Below are 25,097 nucleotides of genomic sequence, written 5' to 3' on the forward strand. Positions count from 1 at the left end.
TCTCTTCCGAGATATTCTCCAGCGGTGTTGGCCTAAGTGATTCCACGACTCTGTCGCCTCATCCCAATCTGTTTTCAACGTCCTCTTATTTAAATAAGGCATGCAAATTCAAATAGAAAGTTAACAAACAGTAAAGTAAGCTTTATCATTAGTACTTTTATGTATCAAATTTCTCGGTATTAATTAATTATTCCGATCGAAGGAACTTTACGTTATGATTTTACATATGTTGCGGGACTGTTTCCGCAAAAATGATAATGTAACACTACCACCTGATCAGTGTCAGATGGTTCACCTGTGTCCATGTTCATGTCGTTTCTCAGCTAATGCTGAATCACGGTTTTCCATTCCACCTATCAACACTGTTTAGTGATTTACTTATGACGCTTACGCTAGAAGTAAATAGGTCACGTGAAGCTGTTATTCACACTCTTCGAATGCCGCGGTGCACACAAGGAAGTAGGTCTGTACTCGACAGCGGGTTGAATGGGACTGAAGGAATCTCTTAACAGAAGATGTCTACTAATGGAGATTGTGTAGTAAACATGGCAATGGAATACAATTAGCAAGCCAAATGAGATGTAGCTTTAAAGGGTTGCAGTTCAATTTCACATTTCACCTATTTAAAGGGTATTTCTGTGGGTTTTCTAAATTACTTCTGGTTAATACGAAGAAGCGAATGACGTGGCACAGTGATAAAGCAATGGATTTGCATTTGGGGGACAGCGGTTCAATTCCTTACCCCACCATTCAGATTTATGTTAGTCCTGGTTCCCCTAAATCATTTAAGATGAATCCGGGATGGTTCTTTTGCAAGCGACACAGCCTATTTCCCTTCCCACCTCTCCCCAATCTCAAGCTGTGCTTCATCTCTATGACCTCATCGTCAATGGGACATTAAACCCTCGTTCTTATAAAAAATATAAAACTAATAAAAAAAACAGCTATAGTTCCTTCAGATATGCTACAGCCATCACTTCACTCTTCCGTTTGTCATTCCTCTAATCATGCAGATATTGCTGGGACAGTAAGATCTAGTGACAAAGAAAAGGAGAGGAGAGATAGATAGGGAAAAGTCCCCATACCTTTGGCGGATGGGAAACTCTTTGGGAAGGTCATGTTTAAAATACATATTTTCCTGAACCTTCTCAGGAGAGCTTCTGTAAAGTTTGGAAGGTAGGCGACGAGGTACTGGCAGAAGTAAAGATGTGAGGACGGGGCGTGAGTCGTGCTTGGGTAACTCAGTTGGTAGAGCACTTGCTCGCGAAAGGCAAAGGTCCCGTTCGAGTCTCGGTCCGGCACACAGTTTTAATCTGCAAGGAAGTTTCACATATTTTCCTCATAACATGAACATACCTCATTTCACGAGTAGCAGTCGAGCAGTGGAATGATATGTAATGATTGCATGTGACTTGAGTTAGGTACTTGTCGTTTATTATTGTGATGGCAGAACCCACAGTAATATAACCACCGTACACCAGCTTCAATAGCGTTCTCATCCAATAGGGTTCTTATACAATGAACGGATCACCACCATCAGTAAGATCCACTTTACTCTGTTAAATCTGTGTGGACACAGTTGGAATCTTCTGCTTTTAGTGATCTAGTATAGGCGCAAGCAAAGAAGGTACCTTACTTTTAGTCGATATTGATGCGTAATTAGGCGCTTGGGAACCGTATGTCAGTCATTTCGACAGCAAATAAAAGAACTTTTCAAGGTCATTTTCCATCTAAATTTGGGTTGAGTGCCACCATCAACTGGTGGATCACCAGGAGATCAGTAGAAGAACGTAGATAAGATCCACTACTGGCCATTAAAATTGCTACACCAAAAAGAAATGCAGATGATAGACGGGTATTCATTGGACAAATATATTATACTAGAACTGACATGTGATTACATTTTCACGCAATTTGGGTGCATAGATCCTGAGAAATCAAGAAATCAATACCCAGAACAACCACCTCTGGTCGTAATAACGGCCTTGACACGCCCGGGCATTGAGTCAAACAGAGCTTGGATGGTGTGTACAGGTACAGCTAGCTGCCCATGCAGCTTCAACACGATACCACAGTTCATCAAGAGTAGTGACTGGAGTATTGTGACGAGCCAGTTGCTCAGCCACCATTGACCAGACGTTTTCAATTGGTGAGAGATCTGGAGAATGTGCTGGCCAGCGCAGCAGTCGAACATTTTCTGTATCCAGAAAGGCCCGTACAGGACCTGTAACATGCGGTCGTGCATTATCCTGCTGAAATGTAGGGTTTTGCAGGGATCGAATGAAGTGTAGAGCCACGGGTCGTAACAAATCTGAAATGTAACGTCCACTGTTCAAAGTGCCGTCAATGCGAACAAGAGGTGACCGAGACGTGTAACCAATGGCACCCCGTCCCATCACGCCGGCTGATACGCCAGTATGGCGATGGCGAATACACTCTTCCAATGTGCGTTCACCGCGATGTCGCCAAACATGGATGCGACCATCATGATTCTGTAAACAGAACCTGGATTCATCTGAAAAAATGACGTTTTGCCATTCGTACACCCAGATTCGTCGTGGAGTACACCATCGCAGGGGCTCCTGTCTGTGATGCAGCATCAAGGGTAACCGCAGCCACGCTCTCCGAGCTGATAGTCCATGCTGCTGCAAACGACGTCAAACTGTTCGTGCAGATGGTTGTTGTCTTGCAAACGTCCCCATCTGGTGACTCAGAGATCGAGACGTGGCTGCACGATCGGTTACAGTCATGCGGATAAGATGCCTGTCATTTCGACTGCTAGTGATAGGAGGTGGTTGAGATCCAGCACGGCGTTCCGTATTATCCTCCTGAACCCACCGATTCCATATTCTGCTAACAATCATTGGATCTCGACCAACGCGAGCAGCAATGTCGCTATACGATAAACCGCATTGTCGATAGGCTACAATCCGACCTTTATCAAAGTCGGAAACGTGATGATACGCATTTCTCCTCCTTACACGAGGCATCACGACAACGTTTCACCAGGCAACGCCGGTCAACTGCTGTTTGTGTATGAGAAATCGGCTGGAAACTTTCCTCATGTCAGCTCGTTGTAGGTGTCGCCACCAGCGCCAAGCTTGTGTGAATGTTCTGAAAAGCTAATCATTTGCATATCACAGCATCTTCTTCCTGTCGGTTAAATTTCGCGTCTGTAGCACGTTATCTTCGTGGTGTAGCAATTTTAATGGCCAGTAGTGTACATCAACAGATGAAGATACATTAGCCGATCAAAAGTATCCGGACACCAATATATAATGCGAAACTGACCACTAGGCGTCACGAGATGAGGACTCAGTAATACAGTAGAAGGGAATAGGGTATTGTTTTCTCAGCAGAGAAGCAGTAATAGCAGAATGGGTCGGTCAGGAGAGCTCAGTGACTTTGAAATGGGCTAGTCACTGGATGAGACCTGAGTAATGAATCTATCAGGGGCACATCAGTCCTTCTGAAGCTGCCCACGTCGAGTACTGGTGCCGTGACTATGAAGTCGAAACACGAAGAAAAAACCACAGCTAAACCAAGCCCGGGCAGACGGCATCAACTGCAAATAGGGACCTTTGACCACTGCAGAGGTTGGCTTTAAAAAGTCAATCGAAATTAGCGGAAGGAATTACTCGTGAGTTCCAAAGTGCGAATAGCAGTCTAGCGAGCACAATGACTATGCGTCAGGGGTTAAAGTGAATGGGATACAACGGTCCTCAAAAGCCACACACTTATGTTGTCAATGCTGTACGACACTTGATGTGGTATAGAGCGACGCCATTGGCAGTGGATGACTCGGTACGAGTGATTTGCAGTGATGAACCACGTTATACCATTTGGCAATCCAATGGAGGGGTTTGGGTTTGGCGAGTGCCTGGAGAACGTTACTTGCCATAACGTGTAGTACCTACAGTGAAGTATGGAGGAAATGGTGATATTGTATGGGGACGATTTTGTGTTTATGGTGTGGTCCCCTTATTGCATTTTAGAAAATGCTAAATGTGGAAGGATAGAGATATGTTTTACAGTGTGGTTTAGTTTGGAGGCCATGATTGTACCAGCATGGCAATGCGCCCTGTCATGAAGCAGCATCTGTGAGGCAGAGGTTTGTGGAGAACAGCATTCCTAAATTGGACTGGCATGCCCAGTGTCCCAACTTGAACCCAATGGAACACCTGCTCGATGGGTTACAACGTCGACTTCGCTCCAGACACCAATGTTCAAAATCACTACCTTCTCCAGTTTCGTCTCTTGAGAATGAATGGGCTGCCATTCCTCCACAGACATTCAGACACCTCATTGAAAGTGTCCTCAGCAGTGTTCAAGCCTTCATAAAGGCACACTCCTTATTAATGTCCACTAACCGGTGTCCAGATACTTTTCATCAGATTGTGTACGTTGTCACGCGGTAGATGCACACTCAAGGATGCGTCTGCATCGCTTGCATAGCCATTGTATCGAGCTTTCTTGTTAATGCACTGACTGTTCACGTTCCTTTGTTTCCACAGACAGAAGATGGGCTCATGGACATGGTGTCGTCGGATTTCGGCAAGCACCCCACGTACCACTCGGTGTTCTACTGGTTCTCGTCCGTCATGTTCGTGCTGCTGCCCGTGGTGCTGCTCGCCATCTTCAACTCGTTCCTCGTCATGGCCGTGCACCGCAGCCGCCGCCAGCGCAACCGGATGACGCAGGTAACTGCGCAATACTACGCGACCTTAATGAGGGCGGCTGTGCGTCAGCTGCGCGTAGCAATAGAATCATTGTATGACTTATTGTTTGCTTTGTGTGTCTAGCGTAGAATGTATACAGGATGAGTCACTTACTATTGTCACCAAGAATAATTCCGAAAGTGTGATAGGAGCTGAGAAGTTTGTGGCACAAAAGTTGCACATGGGACAACTGGGACGTTAATATGACGTTGGTTTTTTGTTGCTAGGTGGGATCGCATCAGAGATATGAAGGTCAGCTTATTTTTTTTAATGGGATGCTATAGTTTGATACTTATTTTCTGATAGTGGCTATCGAGACGAATCCAGTGATGTGTAACAGTAAGGTCTTTGAAGATCAACGAAGGTCAGAAAGGTTGCATGAACGTCCATTTACAGAAGGTGTTCGAGGTGATGACCACCGGTATCAATGCAGTGCTCCAATCTTCTTACTGTGCGGCTGGTCCCGGCGGAGGTTCGAGTCCTCCCTCGGGCATGGGTGTGTGTGTTTGCCCTTTGGATAATTTAGGTTAAGTAGTGTGTAAGCTTAGGGACTGATAACCTTAGCAGTTAAGTCCCCTAGGATTTCACACACGTTTGAACAATCTTCTTATCATGGATTGAACAGTGTTTCTTATCACATCAGCACTTATATAAGCACATGCTCTGACAATTCTCTCTCGAATATCTTCAGGTGTAGTTGGAACATCTTTATAAACAATCTCTTTTACGAATCCCCACAAGAAAAAATCCAGAGCCGTCAAGTCGGGCGAACGAGCCGGTCACGACACATCTCCTCCGCGTCAAATCCATGGATTTGGGAATTGTCTCTGCAAAGTTGTCTAATGTTTCTTGCAGGAATGTGGTGTACTTCCTACCATTAAGATTTCCTTCGATGAAATAGGCGCCTATAATTCTGTCTTCCAGAATCCCACACCATACATTCAACGACTACAGTTTCTGGTGTGCAGCTTGCCGCAGCCAACATCGGAAACTACAAGGATTAATTATGAAGTTTCAATTATCATCTAGAAATATCGTAAGCTGTACATATACAAAGGCTCTGGAGGGTATTTCAGGACTCAAACATCAATTACATTTTAATAGTGGCTGTCCTAAATTTGTGTAATGGTTTAATATCAAAAACATAAATTGGTAACAGACACTCTCGAATGGTTTGTATCAAGGCAGTTGTGTGCAATCTACTTTGTTTAAAATTTGTGTAGCTAAAGTTCTAAATCATTGGAAAAGGAAATGCAGAAGAATGGGTGAAACCTGCTTGTGAACACTGTAATTTATGGACGATCAACTCGTGATTGTCAACGAAAACTATAGGACATGTATGAATGATGTGGCTTAGAACTTAACATCCAGAAAACAAAATATCTTCCAGTAGGAGCAGAATTATCCTGTATCCAACTTGATACAGAGGAACTTGCAGCTTTTAGTAGTTCCACATATCTAGGAGTAGAATTTGAACTTTTTTGAGTCATCAGTCTTCTGACTGGTTTGATGTGGCCCGCAACGAATTCATCTTCTGCGCCACAGTGCAAACCTTTTCATCTCAGATTAGCACTTGCAATCTGTTTTCTCGATTATTTGCTGGATGTGTTCCAATGTCTGTCTTCCCCTACAGTTTTCACCCTCTACGGCTCCATCTAGTACCGCAGAGGTTACTCGCTGATATGACACATGTCCTGTCATCCTGTCCCTTCTTTTTGTCACTGTTCCCCATACATTCCTTTCCTCACCGATTCTGAGGAGAACCTCCTTATACCTTGCCTTATCAGTCCACCTAATTTTCAACATTCTCCTGTAGCACCATATTTCGAATGTTACGATCCTCTTTGTTCTTGTTTTCCCACTACATTACAATTCTGTGCTCCAAACGTACATTCTCAGGAAATTATTTCTCAAATTAAGGCCTATGTTTAATACTAGCAGACTTCTCATGGCCAGGAATGCCCTTTTTGCCGTTGCTAGTCTGCTTTTAACGTTCTACTTGCACTGTCCGTCATGGGTTTTTTTGCTTGCTACGAAGCAGAATTCCTTAACTTCATCTACCTCGTGATCAACAAACTTGATATTAAGTTTCTCGCTGATCTCATTTCTGCTACTTCTCATTACTCTTTCCTTTCTTCGATTTACTCTCAATCCATATTCTGTACTCATTATACTGTTCATTCCATACAGGAGATCCTGTAATTCTTCCTCACTTTCACGAGGATAGCAAAGTTCTCAGCCAATCTTATCATTGATATCCTTTCATCCTGAATTTTAATCCCACTCTTGAACCTTTCTTTTACTTCCTTTTTTTTTTTTTTTTTTTTTTTTTTTTTTTTTTTTTTTTTTTTTACTTCCATTGTTTCTTCTTCGATGTATAGATTGAAGTGTAGGAGCGAAAGACTACATCGCCCTTTATAATCCGTGCACTCATGGTTCTTGTACATATTCTATATTACCCGTCTATCCCTATAGTTTCCCCAGTTTTTTTCAGGATTTCGAATATCTTGCGATATTTTAGATTGTCGAACGCTTTTCTTAGGACGACAAATCCTATGAACGAGTCTTGGTTTTTTCAGTCTTGTTTCCATTGCCACCCACATCAGAGCTGCCTCTCTGGTACGTTTACCTTTCCTAAACCCAAAATGATCCTCATCTAACTCTAGAATTTGATACCAGAGGTGAAGAGATTACAAAAGGAATAACGCATGCTAGAAGGCTGAACCTCTTGTTTAAACGGAATCTTTCGGAACAGTGAAGTAGGAAAGAAACGGAAATAGTGTACATTACCTGTGAAACTCTGATTAAAAGTTCAATGTTGTATGAGGTAGAGACATGGAGAACTACGGAGAATAAAAGAGGAGGTTGGAGGTCACGAAAATGGATGTGTCCAGACGATCATCGGGAAAATGCCTAGCGAAGAGATTCGATTATGAGTGGGTGTAGAAGGATGATTAACAGCTGACATTGAACAGAAACAATTAATATGGTATGGTCATGTCCAATGTATAGATGAATCCTGTGGATACCACCGTAGGGCAGAATACGTGAAATGACTCCGTCTTCAGGCCACAAGTGGCCCATCTGGACGATCCGACCGCCGTGTCATCCTCAGCTGAGGATGCAGATAGGAGGGGCGTGTTGTCAGCACACCGCTCTCCCGGTCGTTATGATGGTTTTCTTTGAACAGAGCCGCTACTATTCAGTCGAGTAGCTCCTCAATTGGCATCCCGAGGCTGAGTGCACCACGAAAAATTGGAAAAATGGCGGCCGGGTTGGTCACCCATCCAAGTGCCGGCCACGGCCGACAGTGCTTAACTTCGGTGATCTGACGGGAACTGGTGTATCCACTGCGGCACGGCCGTTGTCAGAATACGTGAAAGACAGAGGAAAATTTGAAAGAGAGAATTGTAAAAGCAGGGAGATTCATCTCTGCAGTCCCGATCTGCAATGGAATCCCAGCGCCACAGCACGGCCGCATGGCGCTAGAGGGTCCAAGACGGAATGGCGCAACCCCCTGATAAGTCGAAGTATCTTGCGGGAATTCGCTTTCTGCATTTGAAGGAAGACAACGCCGCAACAATCCCTGGTGAGTAGGCAGAGCCATGCAACAACAAAGCGCCAACATACACTGAAGATCCAAAGAAACAGGTACACCTTCCTAGTATCGTGTAGGGCCCCGCGAGCACGCAGAAATGCCGCAACACGACGTGGCTTGGACTCGACTGATGTCTTGAGTAGTACTGGAGGGAACTGACACCATGAAACCTGCAGGGCTGTTCATAAATCCGTAACAGTACAAGGGAGGGGGGGGGGGGGATGGAGATTCTTCTGAACATCACGTTGCAAGTCATCCCACATATGTCCCATAATGTTTATGTCTAGGGAGTTTGGTGGCCAGCGGAAGTGATTAAACTCAGAAGAGTGTTCCTGGAGCCACTCTGTAGCAATTCCGGACGGGTGGGATGTCACATTGTCCTACTGGAGCTGCCCAAGTCCGTCGGAATGCACAACGAACACGGATGGATGCAGATGACCAGACGGGAGGCTTACATATGTGTCACCAGTCACAGTCGTATCTAGGCGTATGAGGAGACCCATTTCACTCCACACACAATTACAGAGCATTCACCAGCTTGAACATGCAGGGTCCATGGATTCATGAGGTTGTCTCCATACCCGCACACATCCATCCGCTCGATACAATTTGAAACGAGACTCGTCCGTGCAGGCAACATGTTTCCAGTCATCAACAGTCCAATGTCGGTGTTGACGGGCCCAGACGAGGCGTAAAGCTTTCTGTCGTGCAGTCATCAGCTCCGAAAGCCCGTATCGACGATGATGTTTCGTTGAATGGTTTGTACGCTGACTCTTATTGATGGCCCAGTTTGAAATCTGCAGCAATTTACGGAAGGGTTACGCGTTGAACGAATCTCAGTCTCCGCTGGTCCCGTTCTTGCAGTATCTTTTTCTGGCCGCAAGCGATATCTGAGATTTCAGGTTTTGCAGTATTCCTGATATTCACAGTACAGTCGTGAAACGATCGTACGAGAAAATCCCTACTTCATCGCTGCCTCGGAGTCGCTGTGTCCCATCTCTCGTGCGCCGACTATAACACCACGTTCAAACTCTCTCAAATCTTGATAACCCGCCATTGTAGCAGCAGTAACCGATCTAAGAACTGCGCCGGACACTTGTCTTACATAGGCGTTGCCGACCGCAGCGCCGTATTCTACCTGTTTACATATCTCTGTATTTGAATACGCATGGCGCTTCAGTGAACGATACAATGCTTGGTGGCACAGACGCTTCCAGTGTGGTGAAAAATATCTTAGTGACGCAAAACAAAGTTTAAGACCGTGTCTCGGTGAAGAACTGGGGATCGAAGGCTAGCGAATCACAATCGAGGCGATCGTGGAAAAAGTAAAAATCAGTTATGAATCATTTATCAACATGTTGTACGCTATTTTGAACGTGACTGAAATCGCCACACGCTCGTTTCCACGACTGCTCACGCCGTCTCAAAAATCCGCTGATCCAAGGTTGTACAGCTGTGTCACGCCAATGACATTTTTAGCTGTCTAATTACGGTGGCCGAGTGGTGGGTATATCACTACAACGCCGAGACAAAGGAGTAAAGCAATGAAAACGTGTTTATTCCACACCTCTGAAAAAGGCAAAGACCCAAACATCATCGGACAAGGTAGGGCCGTTTCTGCCATTAGGCAAGGCTAGGCGGCCGCCTAAGACGGCACATTTTTAGAGGCAGCAAATTTTTAGGGGCGGCAAAGGGAGGAAAAAATTAATTTCAAATCAAACAGCGAAGAAACTGAGGATAAAGCATGAAAACTGAGTAATGTCCCCAGAAAATGACGACGTCTGGACACCTTAACTTAATCATAAAAAGTATAACAGGAGATTTGCATTGTTGCGCCGTTGGGTGGTGTGGAGGGGGAGGATACCTGAGAGTCTGTTGGTAGTAAAAAAAAGGGGTGCCATTTTTCTTTTCTCACCTAGAACGGCAAATATCTAGCAACGACCCTGGGGCAAGACGATGCTGATTATTTTTCGGGATTTCCATAGTGAGGTATTAAGAGTTTGGTCAAACCGTCTATTAACATGTTGCCGAAATCTCCTGATGATGACAAGGGTCTGCCAAAAAGATGCGACAAGGCAAGAATCTGTCCAATGGGGCGTTCTTGCTCCACGAGAACGACCAAGCTCATTCTGCATAGGACAGTCACACATGCCGCTTCTTGGGATATAATATTTTGCCTCGCCCTTCAAAACTATTCTGACATGGACGAAGAAACCATTGCGTGGCAGGCATTTCCCGAACGACGACGACATGATTTTCGAGGAAAAAACTTTTGCTGGACAGCCAAAATGCAGTCTTCTACAACCAAGGTGTCCGACAACTCATCCATCGTTAGAAAATATGTCGAATTGAGGGTAAATAAATCGGGAAGTACTAACGCCATCAGTAAGTTTCACGGTCGCCGGTTGATTTCTTCGACATCGTAATTAAAACTCCCTGACTAGGTCTTGTACATCTACTGGGTGATCAAAAAGTCAGTATAAATTTGAAAACTTAATAAACCACGGAATAATGTAGATAGAGAGGTAAAAATTGACACACAAGCTTAGAATGACATGGGGTTTTGTTAGAACCAAAAAAATAAAACAAAGTATTGCTAGACGCGTGAAAGATCTGTTGCGCGCGTCGTTTGGTGATGGTCGTGTGCTCAGCCGCCACTTTCGTCATGTTTGGCCTCCCAGGTCCCCAGACCTCAGTCCGTGCGATTATTGGCTTTGGGGTTACCTGAAGTCGCAAGTGTATCGTGATCGATACTGAAAGACAACATCTGACGCCAATGCCTCACCATAACTCCGGACATGCTTTACAGTGCTGTTCACAACATTATTCCTCGACTACAGCTATTGTTGAGGAATGATGGTGGACATATTGAGCATTTCCTGTAAAGAACATCATCTTTGCTTTGTCTTACTTTGTGATGCTAATTACTGCTCTTCTGATCAGTTGAAGCGCCATCTGTAGGACATTTTTTGAACTTTATATTTTATGGTTCTAATAAAACCCTATGTCATTCCAAGCACGTGTGTCAATTTTTACCTCTCTATCTGCATTATTCCGTGATTTATTCAGTTTTCAAAATTATACTGACTTTTTGATCACCCTGTATTAACCTCGATTTCAGAGCACTTTCCCCATTCTACCATGCTACTTAAATTATTTTTAATTTATTTCGCTGTGAAATTTATTGTATCAGTACTATTTAGTGCTGTAGTCTCCAGTCTGTAGACTGCTTTGATGGAGCTCTTCATGCTACTTTACTCTGTGCAAGCTACCAGAATAAGAAGCTGAAAAAGATCAGTGATATACGACCTCGACGCAAAAGAAACGAGACTGTTCACATTACTACGAAAGTATTTGTTTTGGTGTGGATACTATCTCCTGCACAGGCAGCACAGAATCTGCCAGTACTCGTCCCCTCGACCCGCGTGGAGTGTCAATGGTAGCTCTATGCGCCTAAGGTTGAGAACTGTGGATCCATTCAATGGGTCAGGTGTGCACTACACGTCAGAGACTGCTACCCAGGGAAATGACTGTGTGTGGGGTGTACACGAGGATTCTTTAGATCAGGCGGAAGACTATCCTGTCCAGATAATGATAAGATCCAAGGACCCCCCTCCCCCCACCTACAGGGGAGAGTAATAAAATCCTAGTGGTTAATTACAGAAGTAATCACAACAAAGTGTCAAAGTTTGAAGCATTCCTACAAAGTAGTGGAGCTCATGTAATACTAGGAATAGAGAGGTGGTTAGAACTCAAAATTAATAGCAGTGCGTTTTTTGAAGGAAATTAAACGTACATCGAAAGGATAAAATTATGGGAAATGGAGGTGATGTATTTGTTGTAGTAGACAAAAAACTGAAATTCAGCAAGGTAGGAACTGAAGCTGCGAGACTGATTAAGCGAGACTCATTATCAGGGGTGGATATAAACTGATATATGGATCCTTCTAGTGACAACCAGACTCATTACGTGAGGTCGAAAACTTCAGAGGAAACCTCGATTCGCTATTACCCCAAGTTCCCCAACCACACTGCCATCATTAGAATAGATTTTACGTATCCAAAAATGAAATGGGAAAATTAGTTTTGTAAGCGGTGGGCGTGACAAGACAGCCTGCGAAACATTACGAGATGCTTTCTCAGAGAACTTCTTAGAGCAGGTTGTTCGGAAGCCCAATTATCATGAAAAATGGATCTAATAGCGACAAATACATCTAACCTCTTTGATGATTTCCAAATAGAATGACCATGAGGCAGTTGTAACAACAAAGATTACCAATGTACAAAAGGCAACTAAAAGAAGTTGAAAGATTTATATTTTCAGTGATATACTCGTAGATAAACAGGCAGCAGTGTTATATCTGTATGAGGAACCTGAAACCTTTAGTTCAAGACAGAAGAGCGTAAAGCAATTATGACCCAAGTTTAAAAGAGTAGTTGACAATGCACTGGATGGAGTGTAACTGTAGAACAGTTCATGATGGGAGTGACCCTCTATGGTATACAGTCACTACAAAGAAGCTTCAAAAGAAACAGAGACTACTGCATAACAGGCTGAAAACAAATCACAGGCCTATATATAGAGAGGTAGTCAATGAAATGAGTTCGGCTGCCAAGAGGGCAATGAGTGAAGCCTTAAACAATTGTAGTAGCAGAATATTATCGAAATTATCGAAAGATACCTCTTAAAAACCGGAGAAATTTTGGTCGTATATGAAGCCTGTTAGTGGTAAGAACGTTACTGTTCAGTAAGTCGCGGACGAGATAGGAACTGAAACTGAGGATAGCAAAGCAGAAATGCTTAACTTGGTTTTCAAATACTCCTTTACAAAGGAAAAACGAGGAGTATTGCCTCAATTAAATCCTCATGTCACTGAAAAGACGCGTGACACGCAATTTAGTGTCTGTGGAGTGAGAAACAGATGAAATCGTTTAAACTGAACCGAGTTCCACAAAACGTTGGAATCTCTGTCAAATTCTATACGAAATTGCGATCGAGTTAGCCCCTCTGCTAACCATAATATACCGAAAATCCCTCAAACAGAAAACTTGTTCCAGTGGTTGGAAGAAAGCAAAGGTCATGTCCATCTACAAGAAGGGCAGCAGAAGTAAAAACTACCGTCCAGTCTCATTGACTTCCATTTGTTGTGGAATCGTAGAACATATGATGAGCTCAAACGTAAGGAGGTATCCCGAACAGAGTGACTTCCTTCGTGCCATCCAGCATGCATTCGGAACACATCGATCATGTGAAACCCAACTGGCGCTTTGTTCACTTGACAACCTTAAGGCTACGGATCAAGAAAGTCAGGTAAATGAAGTGTTTTTTGATTTCCGAAAGGCATTTGACTGAGTACTACACATATACTTACTATCGAATCTACGACCATATAGAGTATCAAGCGAGAATTTTGGATTTATTGACAGGGAAGACACATCATTATCTATAGAATGGAGGGTCTTTAACAGATGCAGAAGTAACTTCAATTGTGCCCCAGGGAAGGGTGTCGGGGCTCTTGTTGATCATGTTGTATTCTAATCACCTTGAAAACAATATTGACAGAAACTTCAGACTTTTCGCAAATGATAATCGTTATCTATAACGAAATATTGTCTGAAAGCAGCTGCACAAATATTCAGTTATATCTTGATAAGATTTCAAAGTTGTGCAAAGCTTGACCACTTGTTTCAGATGTTCAGATATGTAGAATTTTGCACTTCACAAAACGGAAAATCGTAGTATCATATGGCTATAATATCAATGAGTCACAACTGGAATCGATCAACTCAATCAAATACATGGGTGGAACAGAATGTGGGGATATGAAGTGGAACGATCACATAAGCTCAGATGTAGATAAAGCAGGTAGCAGGTTTCGGTTCATTGGTAGAATACAAGGGAAATGCAGTCAGTCTCCGAGGTTGCATACAAACACTCTTGGGACCCACCCTAGGCTACTGATTAAGTGTATAGGATCGGTACCTAATAGGACTATCAAGGGGTATTAAACATATACAAAGAAGGGCAGCACGAACGGTCAAAGGTTTCTTTGACCCATGCGAGAGTATCACAGAGGTGCTACAGTAACTGAAATGGCAGAAGACACACGCAAATTATGCCGCGTAAGCATACCTAAAAAGTTTCTGGAACCACCTTTAAGTGACGAATCTAGGAATATCTCTCCCACATTGTAGTTATGCTCTTCAGTCCGAAAACTGGTTTAATGCACCTCTCCATGATACTCTACGCCGTGCAAGCCTCTTCATCTCTGCATAACTACTGCATCGTAACTAAATTCACTTGAACCTGATTTCTGTATTCGTCTCTTGGTCTCCCTCTGCAATTTTTGTTCCCCACATTTCCCTCTAATACCAAACTGACAATTCTGCGAGGTCTCATAATGTATTCGTACATCAGCAACCGACCCCTTCTTTTACTCAAGTTATCCTATAAATTTTTTTCCCTCGAATTCGATTCAGTGCCTCCTCATTAATTATTACATCCACCCATCCAATTTTCAGCATCCTTGTGAGCACCATATTTCAAAAGCTTATGTTATCTTCTTGTCTAAACCACTTATAGTCCAATTTTCACTTCCGTACAGGGCTGCACTCAACACAAATACCTACAGAAAAGATTTCGTAACACTTAAATTTATATTCAGTGTTAAAAAATTCCTCTTTTTTCAGATCTGCATTTCGAGCTATATCCAGCTTTCTACTTCTGTCATTGGTTAGTTTGCTACCAAATGGCAAAACTCATCTATTACGTTTAGCATCTCATTTCCTAATCTAATTCCCTCGGCGCCACCTAATTTAATTCGACAACATTCCATTTTTTTACTTTTGTTGATGATCATATTACGACCTCCTTTCAAGACCTTTTGCTATTCGTTCAACTGTTCTTCGATGTCCTTTGCTGTTTCTCATAATTACAATGTCTTTGGCAAATCTCAAAGTTCCTCCTTGAACTTTAAATCATTCTTCAAATTTTTCTTTGGCTTCCTTTGATGATTGCTCAGTGTACAGACTGAATAACATCGAGGATACGCTACAACCCCATCTAGCTCCCTTCTCAATTAAGGCTTCTGTTTCGTGTCCTTCAGCTCTTATAACGGCAGTCAGATTTCTTTACAAGCTGTTCATAACCTTTCGCTCTCTGTATTTAACTTTGCTCCTTTAGAATTTAAAAGAGTGTATTCCAATCAGTGTTGCCAAAAGCTTCGTCTGTCTCTACAAATGCTATAAACGTAGGTTTCCCTCTCTTGTACCTATCTTCTAACAAAAGTCGCAGGGGCAGTAATGCTTCAAGTGTTTGTACATGCCTCCGGAAGCCAAACAGATCTTCAACGAAGTCGGTTTCCACCAGTTTTTTCATTCTTCTGTAAATAATTTGTGTCAATATTTTGCACCATCAATTGTTAAACTTACAACACCTGCTTTCTTTGTTGGTACTGTCACATTCTTTTTGAAGTCTGAGGGTATTTCGCCTGTCTCATATATCTTGAACACCAGATGGAACAGTTATGTTATGGTTGGTTCTCCTAGGGATATCAATAATTCTGATGGATTGTCATCGATACTAGGGGTCTTGTTTTCACTTAGATCTTTCAGAGCTCCTTCAAGTACTTCACGCAATATTACTCGTATATCTCCCATCTCATCTTCACCGGCTGTCTCTTTTCTTCTGTTAATATTGCCTTCACGTTCATTTCCGCTGGTATCGCTACCATAAGGATTGCGAACTCAAGATTAGTCTAATTACAAAACGCGCAGAGGTATTGAAGCAATTATTCTTCCCGCGCACCATATTTGAATAGAACTGGAAGACGGTCTGGTAACTGCTACCCTTTGGCCATAGGCCTACTTTACAGTGGTTTGTATAGATGTAGATGTAGTCAAGCTCACATTAAGCTGTAACTTAATTCAGATCTTCAAAACTGAAGGCGTAATTACAAGCATAATATTCCAGGTACAGAATGTTAAAAAAGTATTCTATATTTTGAGAGGTGGAGATATGAACCAGAACAAATATCCAGTAAATACGAGCCCTATATTGCAGAACTTAAGAGGTATACATACTTGTTCATCTTCGGTACTGTGAAACACGTTTGTCTACTGCATACTCTTTGCTATTAAGAACGACCTACAGAATGCAGTAAAAAAATGAGGACGCCTGGATCCAACATGCTATAAATATCTCTTAGTGCTCTTACTGTAAAACATTCATGGTTTCCGGCGGGTGCAGTGCATACGTTAGCTCTAATGGAAGGAGTCTGTGTTTTGATAAGTTTGTGAAACGTGTTTACATTACAGTATTATCTTTGTCCTTGCCAGCATAATAGAAGCGTAATATCGCACACCATACTGAACACCTCCTTTAGCAGTGGCTCTCAAGTGCAGTTCGTGTGTAGTAGCAACCAAATTACATTATACGCTCTGGTGTTTTGCTTGCTGCATTCTATAGGTGGCAGTAGAAGAGATTTATTTCACTCTAGCGACGATGAACAAGTGCTCACAGCTTTTTACTGGACTTTTTTCATGTTTTGGTCCATACTCAAGATATAGAATACTTTTGTTTAATACACCGTATTTCAGAAGAGGTTTCGTAATAATATCAAACTATGTTCTAACAATGCAATAGTATGTTAAGGAACATACTCTCTTAACATTTGTGCATCCACATTAGAAATAGTTTGAGGTAAAGGGAGTGAATGAAACCTGTTAACTTCCTAGAGTCCTGATCTTCCTGTAAGGAATGGGGTACCTATTCTGTTGAGAGCAGGCTATCGTATAGCGGAAGTAATGGAGGAAAAACCCTGCAGTCAAGTTGGAAAATTTGGAAATTTGTGGTAAGATCCCATGGGACCAAACTGCTGAGGTCATCAGTCCCTAAGTTTACTCACTGCTTAACCTAACTTAAACTAAATTACGCTAAGGACAACACACACACCCAGGCCCGAGGGAGGACTCGAACCTCCGACATGGAGCGGCCGCGCAATCCGTGACATGGTGCCTCTAACCGCGCGGCCTTGCGGTCAAGTTCTTAGTGGAAAGTGTTTATGTGAAATCAGAGGCTTTGTAAAACTTAACTTACCAGTATCGTGCTGCCATTATCAGAGACTCGGATAATCAATTTCGCACACGTGTACAGCCAGTAGCCGATGTGTGTGCAGTCATTAACGGCGACGTACCGTGCCTGATTGAACAGCTGCGTAGCCGTTGGCTGTTGACAACCATGAGCCCTGCACCGTGCGGGCCTGGCCTCTCGTGCAGTATTTCTGCTTCGGCGCTGAGGCACTACTAGAGTCGTTATGACAGTTGCACTGCAACAAAACCACGGTTCGGTAATTTTGCTTCACTACATAAGTGACGTAGTAAACCGTAGGATTACCGGCAGCATTGGTAGAACTGGTGGGGAAAGAAACATAAATAAATGTGTGGATTTGTTTTGCACGTAATTAGAACCACACCTCATTCGGTATTAGTCCATTGTGTATTTTTATATCGTTGCAGAACATAAAATGCATTTTGTGAGTAATAAAAAGTAGTTTATCACGTAACTTTTGCACTTCCATGCAACGAAAGCAGTTACTTTTGATGCTAGTACCTTTTGCATGCAGAAACATTAAAATATGTACGCAATTATTTTTGATATCTTGTACTCAACAGAACGTTCTTCATCACGATCAAAGGCAAGAGTGTACTGTTACTATCGATAGATGCGAAAGTCGTTTATGAATAATAGAAACATGTCTGATATAGATTCGTCGAAGTATTGAAGCGATGTTTGATGTATTTTTGTTTTATTTTTTCTACAGCATCCCTCTGTTTCACATTACAAATCTACAATTTTCTAATAAAAACTGAATTAAACATCGACAATTTCAGTTTTGCTGTAAATACTGTTTACTCTTACGCAACAGAGAGGACGACGACTATGTAAGACAAAAATGTTCCGCACGTTACCCGGCCCATTATATATCCTCACTCAGTTTCTAGATGGCTCTCTGCTTCCGGTTTTTAGGGCAATCTAAGACACTGATCGCATATGTAAAGAAAGCGATCGTTACGAGTTAACGCCCGATAAGTACGCCACACGCATAACATACAAGTGATGCGGATACGACCTTAACTGAGTAAAGCTACTAGAAAGCCTACCGTAGTCCACACTTGCTTATGGTAGTCTACGGTAGCCTACGGTAGTTTTACAATTCTGTTTGTGATCAATGCTGAAACACTGCATAGATAACTACTTGTAAATACGAAATAAGAAAATAAAGCTTAAGAAAATACCAATGATGGTGTAATGGTACCATTTGGAAAATGTAGCGAAACTGATTATTACACAGTCTCGCTATACCTATAGCTAAACCCTGCAAGCGGAGGGTGCTTAACATGGCTCAGTCACTTTCAACTTTTCCTATTACAGTCGCTATTAGTTTACGTGAAGAACCGTTGTTGGTAAAGCGCTTTGTGGGCTCGTATCTCTCCAGTTTTACTTTCATGAGCTTTCGCGAGACGTAGAAGGAAATAATATATTGGTTGACTCTTGTAGGAAAGTATGCTCTCAGAACTTTAACAGTAATCCACACGGTTATGCAGAACACATCTTTCGCAGTGTCTGCCACTGGAGTTGAGTGAGCATTACTGTGGCATGTTCGGCTTACTAAATGAACCTGCAACGAAACACACTGCTGCTCTTTCGAACTTCTCTGTTCCCTCTATCAGTCCTACCTGTTACGGACCTCAATGTTCAGCTACTGGTCGAACGAGGGTTTTGTAAGCTACCTCCTTTATGGCTTCACTACACTCCTTGATGATTTTTCCAGTGAATGCGAGTCGTACTACCATTAGTTTCAGATTGGTTCAAATGGTTCAAATAGCTCTGAGTACTATGAGACTTTACATCTATGGTCATCAGTCCCCTACAACTTAGAACTACTTAAACCTAACTAACCTAAGGACATCACACAACACCCAGTCATCACGAGGCAGAGATTAGTTTCAGAGGTCGTTCCAGTTTAAATCTCTCTGTACGCATGCTTCTAGATATTTTATGGGTTCCACTGCTCCCACTGATTGTTTTGTAATTGCATTACATTAATCGGTCTTTTTGCCTATTTATGCACAGTACGTTAAATTTGTTTATGTTCGAGATCAACTGACAATAACTGCACCAAGCGTCGATCCTCCGCAGTTCTTCCTGCATTGCGCTACAACTTTCTTGCGTTGCGACATTTTTGTATACGACATCATCATCTGTGAAAATCCTCACTGATCTTACGTTATCCACTAGAATATTTATATATATGAGGGTTGTTTGATAAGTATTGTAAAAAATCGTTTCGAAAACAACTTACCAAACTTCTCGATATAGTCTCCTTTGAGGAACATATACATGGTCCAGCGATTCTCCAGCTCTTTCATCCCGCCGGAAATACAGATCCATTCAAACTCTGCAAATTTCTCGTTGCCTGCAACTATCACTTCCTCATTTGAAGAAAATTTCTTCCCAGAAAACCAATGTTTCAAGTTAGCAAGCAGGCTAAGTTTGTTGAAAATGGTGGGTGAAGAACTAATTCAGAGCCCAGTTCTTACACTTTTGCCATTGTGATCACTGGTCTGTGGTATGGTGCTTTATCCTAGTAAAAGAACACTTTTTTGCCGATCAACCTTGAATTTTTTACCAGCAAACTCAAGTTTCAAACGATCCGACAATGAAGCGTAATAGGGCACAGTTGCGGTTCTGCCTTTTTCCAAGTAATCTATGAGGTTACTTCTTGGGAACTCTAAAAAACGGTGGCCACTACCTTACCAGCAGACAAAAGGGTCTTTGACTTTACGCACTTTCATCAGCCTTTGGCCATTGTTTTGACTGCCGTTTTGACTTGAGTGTGTTGTGTTGAACCCAAGTTTTGTCAACAGTTATAAATCCACGCAAAAATCTTGCTGACCGATTAAACGACGCCAGATTGTTGTACCGGATGCGTTCATGCCCAACTGTTTGTAATCGCGGCACCCATCTCGCACACAGCTTCTACATAGTCAATTCTCCGTTCAGGATATTATACACTCGCTCAGTTGAGATTTATACAGTCTCAGAAATCTAATGAATTTTTATTCGGCCGCCTTACACTACGACATCACGAATTTTGTCAGTGGGGTTCCTTTATGGTAACCTCAATTGGACGGCAAGAGGGCCCTTCGTCTTCGGAGCTTGTCCGACCACGTTCGAATTCAGTAATCCAAAAGTAAATGGTCTTCAGTGATGGTGCAAATTCCGCGTAAGGTTCATCCAGTTCTGTTTTGACCTGTGCGACAGTCCAACCCTTCAAATGCAAATGTTTACTAACATCACGAAACTAGGTTTCCTCAATTTTCAGTCGCAGTCGACACACTGACCAATTCAGACAGGTATCAACAGCAGACTGTACACTACACATTGTTGGAGTTATTTATACGATCCTTATAATAATCAAGCTTACCAATCATAAAGGCGCAACAGAAATGTTCCATTCCTTCACAGAAATTTATCACACTTGTCAAACCACCCTCGTATTCAGAAACGTAATAGTCTTATAACACTCCCTCGGGGCACACCTGAAATTAATTTTATGTTTCAAGATTCTTCTCCGTTGAGGGTGAGCTAATGTGTCCTATTTGTTAGAAATTCCTCAGTACAATTATGCGGGCATGCGAAACTGTACAGAACGCCTTCCGGGAGTGAAGGAACACAGCATCAACCTAGGCGCCGATATCTACTGCTTTCTGGGTCTCGTCGACGAACAGAACAAGCTGGGTTTCAAACAATCGTTGTTTTTGGAACTCATGTTGGTTCATACAAAGGAAACAAGTAGAGCTAACAGAGAAAACCAAGTAGTTATTCTTACCTACTTAAGAAGGCCTACGCATGAAGGCGACAACAATTTCCACAATCATATTTTAAGGCAAGCCCATGCAGGAAAGCTTAGGAGGTACTAGCCTATGTAAAATCAATGAATGAGTGAAAGCAGATAGTGCGTTGCTGATCGGCATAGCATAAAAATGGCCCACCCGACTACCCCAGCCCGCTGTCCTGAGCGTTGCCGAATGGCTCAAATTCTTCTCCTGCAGCAGATTTCATCCGCTTTGGAGTCACACTTCACGACAGTAGTGATGGTCTAGCGTCACTAAAACTAAGGACAGGAGGGGTAGCACAGTTCTCCATAAATAAGAGTGGACTGTGAATTAAATTAAACAGATATAGTGTTCACAGATACCCAATAGTTCATTTACAAGAAAACTCACACATATAGTTAATGACACAGCAAAGTAGTGAGTGACAAAAATGCCTTTATCTGTATAACTAAAAGACTAAAATGGTCACCTGGTCCCAGTTGCAGGTTCCCTATCTAACGGCTTACAAGGGCAACAAAACTTTTCAGTCATCCGTATAATTACTGACCGAATTTTAAATTAAGAGCAATTATCTTCCAGTAAAGCTTCAAGACAATAAGTCAAATATTACAGTTAGAAACTGTGTATATAGCTTGAGGCAGTGTAACTCACTCTGCTAATTCCACAGACTATATTAATCCATTATTTGAAAATGAGAGCACTTTGCGACTTCCAACAAGTTTTACACATAATTTCAAACCTTTCAAACCTTTTAGAAACAGTTTCTCGCTTAAATCCCCCCCCCCTCACTCCCACACACACACACAAAAAATAAAAAAATAGAAAAGTTTATCGCTTACTACAATTTCCAGTTCATGTAGTATAATTTCAGCATCAGGCATGACGTTTTAATTTATTACTTCTTTACTACTAACTCTATTTGCCACATATTTTGCAGACAGTGTCCACATACACCACTGGATGTACCTGCAAGTTATATCATCATATGACACATAGCTCAGGAGATGCAGGGAATATGATGTCAAACATTGAGATGGGGAAAAACTAACTTTCCTTGAAACAGAGCACAAATTGCCCAGACTGCACTCGCCCAGTGTTTGATGTTGAGAGCACTTAGCGACTGCCAACTAATTTTAATTACAATTTCAAATATTTCCTAAACTTTTTCCAGTTAACAGCCGTACAAAACAATTCATGGACTTTTGACCCTATAAAGAATCAGTGTTGGGGAGTTACTGGTCGTAAATAATCAACGATTAACGAACCGGCTACAGCGTTCGGTCAACGAGAAAAACAGCTCACACAAGGAATCGCGGAACGATGCGATAATGGAAACTGAATACCAAAAGCTGGGAGCGACCGAGAGAGATTCAATCTAGTTATGGCACACGGCAATAGAACGTCGAAGATTGACTTAGCGGCGGCTTAGGGGGATCGTAACTGCGAATTTCCATAGTAATTTTGATGTGCCTAATTGTCGTCACTTGCCAGTAACGAGACTGTAAACTGTTTCACCCGGAAAAAATCTGTAGCTTCCCCGGACCTTCTGAGATCTCAGCCTGTCAGGTAAATTATTGCAAAATGTTGTCTCAGTTGTGGGTCAATGTGGCTGGACGCGTGTTGCGTGTAGAAGACCATCCACCAAAATGAGCGCGAGCGCTTATTTTGGGTGCTATTTAAAATTTAGAAACTCAAAAAACACATTCTATCCAGAAAGGGACAATTTTTGCTGTCATTCAAATCCATATCATTATCACAGCTTTTGAGAAAACACTGGGTTGCCAGACATTGCCATCTTGTTACTGCTGAAGCCGCCTCTCTGATGTTCCATGTACGAGGCTTGGTAAAAGTCCCTACAACGTGCTTACTTTTAGCTGAAAACACCTTCTAAAATTGCCAACTTCTTAATGAAATGAAATACATGTCCGAAAAATTGATGTAAAAGTCCTCTATACTTACATATCATCATCACATATCTAGTATCTCTCATCTGCCTCGCATCACACATGTGATAATAATATTAAATATTCATTAACAAATTCAAGTTATTCCGTTACTTATGGTTGCAATGGCTTCCTGTCCTTCAATAACACTAATTATTCACTATTTAATAAATCTGCCTCCCCTAGAGAGTGTTGTATTACAAACGGATCGAAACTTTCCATTCTGTGTCTCAGAGATCAGTACGGTCTTGAAACTGAAGACAACAGAAAGGAAGTTCAAATATTAAATTTCGCGTTTAAAAATGGATTCAAGCATGAGGATTCTACCGTGAAACCAACGTTTGGCCGACGGACACCCTCTCAACCGGGTGGTACTAAAATAAATACTCCAGCACTGAAAAGCAATTGAAATACTCGAAATGAACAAGACTCTTGGTGCTGAAAGAATTTCTGTCAGATTTCACATTGAGTGTGCTTCGGAATTATTTGTTCTCCGAGCATTAATTTATGAAGAATCTCTCGCGCAGCGTGCTGTAACTCCTGGCAAAACGAACGCAGGTCACTTCTGTTTATAAAAGGAATAAAACGACTGATGTATCGAATTGCAGACCTATTTCCCTAACGTCCATCTGCTGCATATTCCGTGAGTATATTGTAAGCTCAAGCTTCATTAGACTCCTGGTGCAAATGAATTTTTCTCATAAAGCAGCACGGCTTCGTGAAACAACACTCATTTGAACCACTGCCCTTTTTGTTTTACACGATATACTGAAGCAATAGACACTGGCGGATACGTCAATTTTGATTCCTCTATTTTCGAATGGCATTCGACGCACTACCACACCGCAGACAGATAGCACAGAAAACCCGAGAATGTTCCGACTACCGTTACAGTTTCATTTCAAAAGGTAAGTACGCCTGTGTGTCGTAAAGATATAAAAATCCACACACACACACACACAAAACACACACACACACACACACACACACACACACACTACTTTGAAAGCTTAAGTGGGGCTCATCAGCGAATATTATGGTCATACTTGGACTCGACGATGAATCGAGGGCCTTGCTGAGGAGGAGTGGCTTCCGTTCCTCCACGATACAAGTTACCGTACCATAGGTGCAACCACATTGAAAGGGTGTCTGTGGAGTTGCCTCACTAACCTATGGTTCCTAAAGAGGGTCAGCAGCTTTTTCAATAGTTACAGAGCCAACATTCTACATCTACATCTACATTTATACTCCGCAAGCCACCCAACGGTGTGTGGCGGAGGGCACTTTACGTGCCACTGTCATTACCTCCTTTCCCTGTTCCAGTCGCGTATGGTTCGCGGGAAGAAAGCCTCCGTGCGCGCTCTAATCTCTCTAATTTTACATTCGTGATCTCCTCGGGAGGTATAAGTAGGGGGAAGCAATATATTCGATACCTCATCCAGAAACGCACCCTCTCGAAACCTGGCGAGCAAGCTACACCGCGATGCAGAGCGCCTCTTTTGCAGAGTCTGCCACTTGAGTTTGTTAAACATCTCCGTAACGCTATCACTGTTACCAAATAACCCTGTGACGAAACGCGCCGCTCTTCTTTGGATCTTCTCTATCTCCTCCGTCAACCCGATCTGGTACGGATCCCACACTGATGAGCAATACTCAAGTATGGGTCGAACAAGTGTTTTGTAAGCCACCTCCTTTGTTGATGGACTACACCTGGTACCCGCCTTACCAACAATTAATTTCATATGATCATTCCACTTCAAATCGTTCCGCGCGCATACTCCCAGATATTTTACAGAAGTAACTGCTACCAATGTTTGTTCCGCTATCACATAATCATACAATAAAGGATCCTTCTTTCTATGTATTCGTAATACATTACATTTGTCTATGTTAAGGGTCAGTTGCCACTCCCTACACCAAGTGCCTATCCGCTGCAGAT

General features: G+C 42.4%; 1 protein-coding gene across 1 annotated transcript in view; it reads left to right on the forward strand.

Moving 5' to 3' along the window:
• LOC126188693 (FMRFamide receptor-like) overlaps positions 1–25,097 on the forward strand; it is a 142,029-nt gene that overhangs the window by 109,705 nt on the left and 7,227 nt on the right. The window contains exon 4 of the mRNA XM_049930300.1: positions 4,515–4,700. Coding sequence (XP_049786257.1) covers positions 4,515–4,700 — 186 coding nt within the window. The remainder of the gene's footprint in view (positions 1–4,514; positions 4,701–25,097) is intronic.

Source organism: Schistocerca cancellata, chromosome 5, assembly GCF_023864275.1.
Source record: "Schistocerca cancellata isolate TAMUIC-IGC-003103 chromosome 5, iqSchCanc2.1, whole genome shotgun sequence".
NCBI classification, from domain to species: Eukaryota; Metazoa; Arthropoda; class Insecta; order Orthoptera; family Acrididae; genus Schistocerca; species Schistocerca cancellata.